Source organism: Triturus cristatus, chromosome 12 (assembly GCF_964204655.1).
Source record: "Triturus cristatus chromosome 12, aTriCri1.1, whole genome shotgun sequence".
Lineage (NCBI taxonomy): Eukaryota > Metazoa > Chordata > Amphibia > Caudata > Salamandridae > Triturus > Triturus cristatus.
In genome coordinates this window covers 159,342,776-159,355,299 of record NC_140595.1, presented here as the reverse complement: position 1 = coordinate 159,355,299, position 12,524 = coordinate 159,342,776, and the positions used below count along the sequence as shown (strand labels likewise).

General features: G+C 43.1%; 1 protein-coding gene across 2 annotated transcripts in view; it reads left to right on the top strand.

Moving 5' to 3' along the window:
• The first annotated feature begins 585 nt into the window (after nucleotides 1–585).
• The window catches only part of ANKRD35 (ankyrin repeat domain 35), a 612,001-nt gene continuing 600,062 nt past the window's right edge, over nucleotides 586–12,524 (top strand). Inside the window, exon 1 of one of the 2 annotated variants that reach the window (XM_085639308.1) lies at nucleotides 586–773. In XM_085639308.1, the coding sequence (XP_085495434.1) occupies nucleotides 693–773 (81 nt within the window). In that variant the 5' untranslated portion in view covers nucleotides 586–692. The remainder of the gene's footprint in view (nucleotides 774–12,524) is intronic. The other variant, XM_085639310.1, reaches the window with a different exon arrangement.

Sequence of the window (12,524 nt, the reverse complement as noted above, 5' to 3'; positions counted from 1 at the left end):
CCTTAAACAGCAGTAGATTTGCACTGAAATTATCAACTAGATTTGATACTAAAATGAACATATTTTCCTACAAGTGCATACTTTACAATCTGACTGTAAATATATCATTGTAACCTGTCAGGCGTTGAGGCACGAGTGCACATTAACTGGCTAAATATATGCAGAAATATACACATTTCAGCTTAATTTTTTTCAAAAAACCTAAAATAAATATGGATAAATACAGGTAAAATTAGCAAAAAATAAATATGGATAGATACAGACGGAAATGACAAAAATATAAATACCATTAAACCAGGAGCCCTATTTATAAAAAAAAAAAGGCTTCCATTGTGGCCTCTACTAGGTTGCAAAAAAGCCTCCCTTTTCTCTTTCTGATTAACCTGTTTTTGTTATTCCAAGTGGGAAGCCAAAATGGGGCCCGTGAAGACTTTTTGACAAGGGCCCCACATGCACTTCTTATAGATCTGTCCAATTCGCGTTTGTGCTGACCCTCCCTCACTCAACCAATACATGTATTCACACCTGGGACGTAAAAAGCGCGTTGGCCAGTTTAGTGAAATATCTGTTCGAATACAGAAAAATAATAAAGGCATGCCACTCTGACTTAACGGCGAGCACGCAGATAGATTGAAAGGACTGCAGTCGGATTGTTAGAAGGCTCGTCGACGCGCTCGAGGCTCGAACTGAGCATGCTCCGTGCACGCGCTGGGAACGACCGTTGCGGAGAGGTCATGTCCCTCCGGGGTTCCTTCTGGAGGAAGAACCCGAAGGTAAGGAACCTAACGGTGGGCACAAAATGGCAACCGCTTGAGAGGAAGGGACCCCTGGCCATGATGTATAGAATTTAACACGTTTGGGTTTCTTCAGTCCGTTTAACGCCCCGTCCTTACAGTGTGCACATACGTCTGTTGAATGAAAATGTAGGAGTGTGTGTGTGTGTGGGGGGGGGGGGTCGTGCCGCCTTGGGGTGGGGGCAACTGACTCCTGGGTAGAGAATATTGATAACGCAAGTAAGAGAGAGTGTAATTTTCAATAAGTTCGTACCGTGCAGGACAGTGAAACTACAAGGCCCATCGTGCAAAGTGGTGTTTTGTTAAAAACAAGGACTGGCTGAAGGGGGTCACAATAAGAGTGTACCACTTGGCCGCACTGGCTCACACCTGTTGTGTTTGTTTACTTTTCTAGGCCCACGCATCACTTTCTCAACATATATGCTCAAAGTTGTTTAAATTCGCAGTGTTTCCTCAGAGGTTCCCAGTTTCAGGCGTGACTATCTCGTTGGGTCCAGTGGGGTTCTTTGCACTCTGGTAATTGTAGTCCAGTATTTTTAGTTCGACAAACAGGACTACAAGTCTCGGAATGGCACAAAAAAACTTGAGCTGGATGAGATACACATTGACAGAAAGGTAAAACCTGGGAGTTTTTATTTCGACTGCTTGTAGCCGACTTTGTGGTTGTTTTGGTAACATAAAAGTAACGTAGTGCTTTGTCGACATTTTTTTTCTTCTCCAGAAAACCTTTTTGAAAACGGGCTGTTTCACTGGCACAGGGTTTCTGTTTACTTTATTTCCACAAATGCATTTGAAGTTGTATTTATATTGGTTTAACTGAATTTACCAACACTGAAATTTACGAAATACTTCCACTCCTTAAGTGAAAACACAGCACTTGTAGGGTGACCAGGTGGCTCCATGCCACCGGAACAAAACCTTCCATTTCTGGGATTTGCGTTGAGTTATCAGTGTATTCTGGGACTTGTTGTCTTGGGTTATCTTAATTCAGCCACTTGAACTAACACACCTGATAGTGGAATGTAAAAGGTAGGTCTACTAAATGTAATAGTGGTGTCCCGGTGACATGGACCCATCTGATCACCCTAAGCACTTGAATCCTAGTGTTCTAGGGACATGGAAGGGAGTTATTAAAGGACCGTGTAACAATGTTGATACAGTGTCTGGCATTGGGTTTCCTTCCCAAAACATTGTAATCTGACAGTTTATGTAAATGTGAACCAAATCTACTATTTCCAGAATTCTATTGTTATGTTAAATGAGACTCTTGGATTGGAGCAATCCATCCGTGGTAATGTGGGTGGAGTGATTTGGCAGAAGCACGTGATGTGCATTGGAATTTTGAACGAGCATTGGCATAGCCAATAGGTCTCGCCTTTAGGACCTTATACGTGTATAGCCATGCAGCAGTTGCATAACTAAATACTTATAAGGTCCCAAAAGCGAGACCTATTGGCTATGCCAAGCGGCTGTGCGGCCGCGAAAGTGAAAGTAATCGCGGTCAAGCGCGGCGCGCGCGCGCGCCTCATGCACTGTAGCTCTAGGCTGGCCTGGTAGCACTTTTTGGAGCCCTCTCAAAAAGTCTCGCCAGACCAGCGCATGCGCTGGGTCAGGCGAGACTTAAAAAACGGGTTTATAATCTCATTCTTTTTATGCTGACATTTTGACGTTTCTAGATTTGCTGAGGCTTTGCAGTCTCTTCCGTGGGTGGGTGGGTGGCAGTAAAGATGGAAAACTTATTATGATCCAAGTAGACCACAATTAGATATACGAGTGTCATTGTGAGGAGACGCGAAGCAGTCATAATACGTATCTTGTTGTGATCTTCAGTGGTGGACTATATTAAAGTTATAGGCTAAGCTTCTCAAACACATTGTGAACCGTGATTATATCAAGTGTTCCATAGAACTTTGGAACAAATGGTAACTAAAGCCAGGTTTTCCCCAATACATGTTCCAGGGGTGTATTTTGAAGATGTTCAGGGCGGTGGCAGATTGCAGCTTGATTACATTTGCATGCAAGAGATGCTTCGGTTTAAAAGTATCTATGAGTGACGTTCTATGCCCGTGTGTGATACTCCGAGTCAAACATAATTGCAAATATAACCATGCATAAAAATCAATGTAATATGACAAATATTAGAAGTAATTTAGAGCAACATGAAACTCTAGAAAAAGTCTTGAAACAGCAAAAAGACCTGAAGTGCTTACTGTTGGATTAAAACATAATACTATTGTGGACCTAGACAGGTAACAATGCAAGTATGTGCCACTTACTTTTTCTCATATTAAATAACTTGCTCTGTTGTTGAGCGGTGAAACTGAGCTAACTTGTTGCCTCGCCACTACCCGTTTTTGGGCTCCCCCCTCAGTCATCATCTACTGGTAATATCTCTGTAGTTGAGGCTATCGCAGCTCCAGAATACATCCACACTGGCAGGCGAGGTAGGAGTAAGTGTGTGGTAGCATGCTAATGGTGTCAGGTTGAGTGGCCAGCTCACCTGAGCAGAGCAGTCTTGGGACATAAGGGTCCTTGGGTACTCCTATTGCCTGGGGTGCTATGCTGAGTCACCAAGGTATCTCTCGGCCGCTGTAATGTGGGTCCTAGGTGACTGTGTTCTTCCTGCAGGTACTGCTGCTCACTTGCGTCAGACCGTCATTGTACTTAAAATTACTATTCTCTGTAGACAGCAGGGACCATTCACTATCCGCATTATAAAATATTGCACGCTGTGGGACGTGTAATCATGGAAAATTTTACCATCTTTACCCCTTATCGTCTGGCCAGGCTGCAGACCCCTAAATCTCAAAGCATTTTTCGGCACCTTACAAATACATTTTTACTGTAGCTTTTACACAAATGACTGCCTATGAGCTCTCAAGACCTCTTTAGATTGTGCGACCGAATGTTCCTGTTCAGGAATGATGAGCTATTTCTGATATCTTAACCCGTGATGTGTCACGTTTTGCAGAACTGTGTAGATGGAGAACTAAGGACTGCTTTAACAGGTGTCTTTCACATAGCTACAGTAACGCAAGTCGTCATTAGATGCCCTTTTTTGATCAGAAGAAATGGTGTGACATTTTTAACAAGACTTCAGCCTTTCAGAACTTTACTAGATTTGATTTGGCATTTATAAAGCGCAGCTGTCACTCCGAAAGGAGGATCGTTCCTCTTAACCCCTTCCATGCTGCGCAAATTCCGCCGCTGTGCTGACGGAATCTTGCGCGGGCGTGGTCATGACGGAACGGTTCCGTCATGAGCACAGCTCAACCGTGGCTCATGACGGAACCGTTCCGTCATGAGCACCGAAGGGGTTAAGTCAGAACCAACTACTTAACAAGTCTGTCACAACGCTGCACTAACCCATGGTGTTGCCAAATGTCCCTCTTGAACAAGATGCAACTGCTTCAAATGTCACCCACAAAGGTGAGTGGATGTGGCTTTAACATAAAAATTCACATATCCACTTTTGCTACTCTAATACATTTTGCTTGATTTCAAAAGGATAACTAAATATGACAATGGGGTATATGTCAATGAATTAATATCAGAACTTTCAATAAATGTTGTGATTACTATGGAACACTTGTACAAATGACCTAGAATATAAAGGTACTGGCAATCACTGGTTAAGGCAAGTGCCTTCTACCAGATTGTTGGGGAAACTGAGTTTTTGAGGGAAACTATATTTATGCCCCAGTAAAATGCCAACTGTCTTATGGCATGTGCTGTGGCAGGAACAAGCTAAATGAAAGTCAATATATTAAGCTTTTTGGTGAAGGGCTTATATTTATATACTCAAACCTGCAATTTCTCAAATTGTTACCAGAGGTCTCTCTCAAGTCAAATACTAACTCTTCAAAATTCCTGCCTAGAGCTGCAGTTCCTGTTCAGTCAAATGCAAAAGCATTTAGATTTTTTCGGGATGATGCAGTTCCACAAGTCATTACTAGGTGTCCCTCACAAGTCCAATGCATTGATATTCTTTTGTGAAGGTGCAGGTCCACAAGCTCTTAGGTGTCTTTCACACGTCAAATGCAGAGCATCGAAATTCTTACATCAAGCAGCAGTTCCTCTGTTAATCACGAGGTGCCCATCAAAAGTTGAATGCAAAAGCATTGTAATGCTTTTATGACGCTGCAGTTCCACTAGGTGTCCTTCACCAGTCAAATGCAATAGCATTGAAATTCTTACATGAGGCTGCACTTCCATTTGTCGTTAATAGAGGTCCAGCTAAAGTCAGAAGTAACTGCTTCAAATAACCTGCACCAAGCTGAGGGTGTGTGGCTTTCGTATAGACATATGCATACACACTATTGCTATTTTAATAATGTTTGCTTGTTTTCTATAGGATTGTTTGTCAAAGCTGGTTCTTAATAACGAGTTAAGATGAAATATTTCAATATAGTATTATTATTATTATTTATTTTTGATCACACCCTACTGTTTGTAGGAACTTCTATTCACTGGTATGTAAATTTAAATAGCTCATTTTGGCTGTTTAAGTTTCACTGGGTGTAAGCTTTGTCTTTGAGTTGAGGGGAGTGTTTTCTGCATGCTTACACTGCTGGTACAAACTTCTATTGGGGATGGTGTAGTTCCACAAGTAGTTACTAGAAGGCTCTCTCAAGTGGTTGAAATGTCAATCAGAAAACTGGAAGGGGGTGTGAAGGGGTGGAGGGTTCAACCTAAACAAAATCTGTACCTAAGCTACTCTAATGACGTTCACTTTTTCAGTAGGATAAATAAATATACTAAAACTGGTTTGTTGTGAGGAATGAACATTGTAATGTACAATAAATGTCTTGCGAGTTATGAAAATACTTGATGTAACCCTACTATACATAGGGACTATCAGTTATTGGGAAGTGCTGAGAAACTATTTTATTGGGTATACATGTGCAAAGGCAAAATGAGGGCAGTCGAACCGAAAGCATCTAATGGCTGGAGTGAGCTAGTCTGTTGATCAGTACTTGCTGTTGGGGAAGGAGGGAGTATAATTTGAGTGCCCTGTCAAGAGGGACCAATGGTGAGAGTGATTATGAACCGCTTTACATGTATGTATTTTTTGGGGTGTGGTTTGGGGGGAAAATAGGCTGGCAAACAAGCTGTCTTTAGGCCAGACCTAATTAAAAAAAAATCCTCGCGGAGACCGTCGCACTTACTCAGTACAATTAGACCCTGAGACAACACAACTCGCTCATTGCTTTACCCACAGCTGGTATTCAAACCTGTGCTTTGTGGGAGGTTGAGAGCTGTTCAGGAAGAGTTCCGTAGTAGAAGTGCAGTTTCACTAGGAGAAGAAATGAAAAGGGGTGAAGGAGAACCTCCGCTAATACGCTTGAGACTTTAGAGCTGTAAGAGATGTAGCGACATTTCGCATGTAGTGACTTCGATTACTATGACAGATGAATGCGGAGTTATCATCTCACATAAACTTGAGCTTTATGTAGAGGTGCTAATATGACTATCATGATAAACACTTCATAAACGGGGCAAAGTAGATCTTGTCATGGCCAGATAGTGGCAGGAATTTATGTGGCCCAGCAACAAAACCATGATGCGAGGTGGTGGTGGGAGGCCCGCCCTCTTCTCTGCTTCCTAGCAACAGAAAGAGAGCTCGAGTGACCTGCAAGACCTGAATACATTTTTTTTTTTCCCCAAAATAACTGGTACTGACATAGTACCAGTCTACATATGCTGCTAAAACTCAGCCTCTGGTCATCAATTTCTCTTACTCTGTAATAAGAAGCTGTTGCTTTCTTTCCCTCCTACCTATTTACTGCAATAAACCGGGTCCACAGTAGCCACAGTAGCTTGATTGGCCGCCTGTTGCCTGCTGCTTCAGCGCCATTACCGCCATTACCGCCATCACCGCCACAGCAAGGGAGCCGCCCGGGAAAGTGAAAGGCGGAGAGCTCACCAACCTTCCACAACACCAACACCATCACCGTGAAACAGCCGGTGGACTCCGTGAGCCAGGTACCAGCGGTAAGCGCTGACCAAGTAGTTAGGGGCGATTGGGGGCAGCATCGAAAGAACAGAGGGGTCGAACGGGGTTAGCGGTGGCCCCCCTTGAATCCCCTCCCCCCGGCTTCTCTCTCTTTTCTTTTTCTTTTCACATAAACAAACAAAAAACAAACAAACAGAGTAACGGCTAACACATCGCATTACAAGGAAACACCAAGGGGGAAGAAAAAAAAAAAAATGTCAAATCATAATGCGGTCTGGAAGGCTGAAAAAAGAAACGGCTAAAAACCGCAAGAAGTTGAACAAAGAACCCACAGAACTATTTGAGGATCAGGAGATTGTAATGGCGCCGAGGAGTGAGGTTGTGCAATCACCAACTCCCCTGCAGAATCATGAACATGGCCTCGGCCACACAAGTTGTACTACCAAGAACGAAATAACCCAGACGCCCTCAATTCAACAGCATAATATGCAGGATGAAACAACTAATGAGGTAAAAAAGAGGTCCCTCAGAGACTTCTTTAAGAAACAAGGAACTAAAGTTCAATCCTCTATCAACCCCATTGAAACATCGCCTCAACTTGTTCAGCTGCCTCAAGCCCTTCCCAACATTAACACAGCTCAGATTAAAGTGCAGGCCTTGATTCACGAACATCTTCAAAACCAGGCCTCCACTACACCCCCAGACGGCTATTCAACAAGGGACGCACTCTCCACCCCCGAAAAAAATAGGTCAAGACCAGTTACCCGGCTAGGAAACATATCTCCACCCATACAAAAATTAAATAAGGAACAGAGTTCATCACCAATAACCATCTCAAGTGACGATTCTCTTTTTAACCCCAGATCACCACCCTCACAGCAGGAAACCAATATTCACATAGATAATTCGGGCCCCCTTGAAAGTAAAATAAAATCCACCCCCCAAGCAGCACAATGGACAAGAACCACTCCAGGTAACATCAAGCCGCTAACGCCAACGACACCACCCGTCTTTGCCCATTATGAATCCCCTGAAACAAAGCCAGGTGAGCCCAATGACCACTCCCTCTTGGACCTATCCTTTTTCAAGACAGAACTCAACAAAACAAAATACGTAACAGAATGTCATGACCCAGCAGCGTTTGAATCTACCATCATTTGGCCCCAGCTCCTTCAAACTTTGCAATCCACAGTGTCTGCATTAAATTATCATTCAGACAAACTTGATTTACAAGTCGAGCTTTTAAATACATTAGCAGTATACACGGCAGGGATCGAAAACAAACTAGAAGGCTTGAATACCTTAATAACGAAAGCACAATCTAAAGTCAACCTGACCCAAGTGATATGCTGCTGCTCGCCAATAATTGATAGCCTGTTTACACTTCCCCAGTTCCTCGCTATGGTCCTGACAGAAATAAAGAAACTACCATCAGGCTTGCAAACTCAATCACACCTTTCAGATTCACACTCAACAAATGGAATCACCCCAAAAGTCAAAGACCAAAGCACAAATCTCAATAAATCTGGCAAAAATCATAAGGCTTCTTCAGCAAAAATCACCACTCGATCAATCGATGCTCCAGTAATAGTTCCGTCTCCAGATAATCGAGTGGCACCTAAGGAATACGGTATTTTTCAATTAATCAAATCAAACAACAAAAAGAATACTACGTCAAAAACAGACAAACCGTTCACACCTGAGACAGCGCAAATTGATGACACCAGTGACGCCGGCCCAGGTACGGGACCAACGAATAAATCACCTAAAAATCAACACCTGAGCAAAAGAGAAAGGAAGAGACTACGTAAAAAACGCAATAAACGTAGTACAGTGACTCAAAATACGACCAGCGAGCCAAATACACATTGAAAAGGTTAACACACGACTAAGCTCAATCAGCACTGTTAATTCAGATACCATCCTCACATCACCACAAAAATCACCCACACAATTGTTCATAGAGATACCAGGCAAGGTGCCAACAACACCTAACAATAGCAAAAAAAACAAGGCCCTACCTGGGGCCAGGGGAGAGGCTCCAGCAAAGTCTCCACAACCTCTGACATCAGATGAGCCGGGGAAAGTCATGAAGTCAGAAATATTACCTTACACCATCAAGACTGGATTAGACGACTCAATAATTCCAACAAATACGGTGAGCGCACCAAAAGAAATCCAAAACAGGGAAATCACAGAACAGCACGATGATGAGTATAGGTCAAGAGGCAAGGAAAATCTTCAGATAACATTATCTAAGAACCTGGACATACTACAAACGGGTAAGCTTTTACCCAATAAAGTAGACCACGTACCCCGAGGTGAACACATTGGACATAAGCAACAATCGTCCTATATTCAAAGGAGAATTGATTTATCTCAAACCATAGACGAAAATAATCATAAGACCTCTGGCCCGGACCCCTTAACATCGAATTTAAAAACCAAACTGTTATTCATTCCTGAATATTACACACAAGGACCACATGACATTCTGAACAGAGGTAACATTTTGAAACTTTTCAAATGCATCCCCGAATTGTGTCATATTGAATCCAATGATCTAATCTCAATTGAGTTCAAATCTATCGAAAGTAATCAACTCACAGAATCAACGTTAATTACCTTCTCAACTTCAGCAATCAAAGAGGAAGTAATTTCAAGGTCTGATTTAATTAATAAATGGGGCATCAAAATAGTTCCCCCAAACTGAACCACGGTATCCAACGGTCCTTGTGAAACCCCCGGCTATATTAGATAAACGGGGACCACCACTTTTCTCAGTATTAAGATCAGCCAAAGGGCGATCCCCAGTAAGGGCGATCTATCCAAAAAAAGAGGAGGCCAAAACCACAGCGACTGACTGGGCCTGGCTGCCAGCGGCCCTGGACGGGGGAAATTATAATTGAACTCAACCTGGTCTCTCAGTGTGCTCATGGAACATCAATGGCTTTACCCAAAAATTTCAATCCCCAGATGTGATAGCCTTTTTAAAAAATCACGTGGTCATACTATTGCAGGAAACATGGTCCCTGGTCAGCCTTCCAATAGAAGGATACTTGAAATACAGAACACCAGCTCAGAGGCTGCATAAATCTGGTCGACCCAGTGGCGGTCTCTCAATTTACATCTCAGCCAAGTTAAATGTTAATATAGTGCAATTGACATTTGAAGAAGATTGGATTTCTGGCGTAAGGATTGATAACCCCAAACAGACCGAACAACTAATCCTGATTAATATCTACATCTCACCAAGCGTCAGGGAGAAAAAAATGAAGTTTAACCATCTAATCCAGGTTCTGTGTAACATACAAAGTAACTATAAAAGACCAGCCTGCCTAGTAACCGGTGTCTACAACACAAACCTCTTTCAAGAACTTCCGAAAGAGTATGATGCACCGTGGCCAGACACTCTGGAACAAATAAAACCCACTGGCAATAAATTTAGCAAACTAGGCGAATATATGGTGCTACAACTCAGTGCTCTGGGATACACAATCTTAAATGGTCGCTTCCCCAAGGATAATCCTCCAAACTGGACAAGATCAAACGGTCATACCCATTCCTTTTTAGACTATACCATCTGTAACAAGGAAATTCTCCCTCTTATCGAGAATTATACCATAGCTGCTCGAGGAGACCGTGACCATCGCCCCCAAGTGACCGCCCTGTCATTTCACTTAGTACATCATGCTATGGCAAGTTTGACCTCAGAAGGTAACTATACTGATAACCTCCAAAGGCTGAAGTGGTCTGATCCGATTATACCAGCAATAATGAGTCAATGTAGAGCCCAGCGAGATTCAACGAGTATTGCTGCACTCCCGCCTACTTCCTCATGGGAATTCTTCTCCCGGGAACTGCTTAAAAAATTCCCACGTACTACACGGAAAACCAAAAAAGGAAACCAGGCAATAATAACAGCCGAAATCAGGAAATTAAAATCAGTACGTAATAGTGCTCTAAGACAACTACGCAGGCCCCCAGGGGAAGATCATAATCTTAACAAATATAAGCAAGCTCAAAAAGCATTTCGACGTGCAGTATTCACCGAGAAAAAGAACCGCTCCGAGCAGTTCTGGCTAAAATTGTTACACGCAAGTAAAAATCACAACCCAAAATCCTTCTGGTCACTTGTTAATACTAAAATACACAAACAAGGAGGACAAAGCAGCGCTAACATCTCTGAAGCTGAATGGGTTTCCCATCTAACAACTCATTTTGAGGAACCAGAAAAAGATGCCCCATTGGCCAGACCACTAGCCACGGCTCCACAACCCAATTCATGCCAATTACTTGGCATAACGCATGCAAGGATATTAGGAAACCATGTCGAATTAAATACAAGGACTCCATCGACAACAAATACGGAATCTCTGCTTCAGTCCATAGAACTGTCACAAAGTGCTCCAACAACTCTGGGAATCATTAGAGAAAAAAACGTTCGAATCATAACCGAGGGTCGTTCAGACGGAGCTCCAGGGCCAAATGGTCTCCCCCAGTCTCTGTTTAAGCAGGATACAGAATTTTGGGGCAATCAATTGGCACCCCTTTTTTCCTATTGCAAGATCAAATCAGTAATACCGGAATCGTGGCAAGGTGCCATTATTCATCCAATTTACAAAGGCGGTAAGAGATCAGACCCAAAAAACTATAGGATGATCACCCTACTGGATGTGGAATCAAAATATTATGCTAAGCTGCTCCTTCAAGATCTGGCATCCTGGGCTGCAAAAATACATCTTTTATACCTTTTTAACCAGACAGGATTTGTGCAAAAATCAGGCACTATAACGAACTTGCTCGCAATTTCTGTCCTGCTGGATAAAGTGGCGGCCTCAGGAACGTTAATGCATGGCTGTTTCGTTGACTTTAAGGCTGCATTCGACCGCGTACCTCGAAGCCGATTATGGCTCAAACTGCGGACATGGGGGATTCCACCAGCGTTATTACAAGCCATAATCATGTTACACACCAACACATGGGTTCGTATAAAACTTGGGGATGGAACCTATATCTCAAGGAAAATACAAACTTCCCGCGGAGTGAAACAAGGGTGTGTGTTGGCGCCCCTTCTTTTCAACCTTTTCATCTCCGACTTGTCAGAATCACTTGACGAAGTTAATTCTCACCCCCCAAAACTCGCCGGGACAAGAGTTAGTAATCTACTGTACGCAGACGATCTGGTCCTGCTAAGTTACACCAGGGTTGGCTTGCAGAGACTACTTGATCGGTTGTCTCTATATACCATCGAAAACTATCTCGAACTGAACTTAACAAAGACAAGGGCAATCACCTTTGGGCAAAGGAAATATCAAGGTGGAGGTTGGCGATACAACGGTAAATACGTTGTCAGAGCCCCTTCTTCCAAGTATCTGGGGGTTCACCTGGACAGAAGGGGAATATTCTCTAAACACAGAGACGAGGTAGAAGCCAAAGCCCTGACAATCCAGGTGGTTTTTAAGACTCTAGCAAGGCAACTATCTGGTCCCAGTCTGACCCCACTCATAACTGTCATGAAGGCAAAAATTATCAATTTCCTCACCTATGGCCAGGAGATCATGCAAGGGAAAGACAACAGCCATGTAAATAAAATAATAACAAGAACATTCAAACAGGTGCTGGGTCTACCAAAATCTTCATCTCCCGCCCAAATACGTCTCGAGTTTGGTCTTCAAGACCATCAAGCAGTAGGGCGTGGAGCGTACATCAGGCTGTGCAATAAGTTGCGTACCCCCAGAGAAGGAACCCTGGAGGCCCTTTTGTGGGCGGAA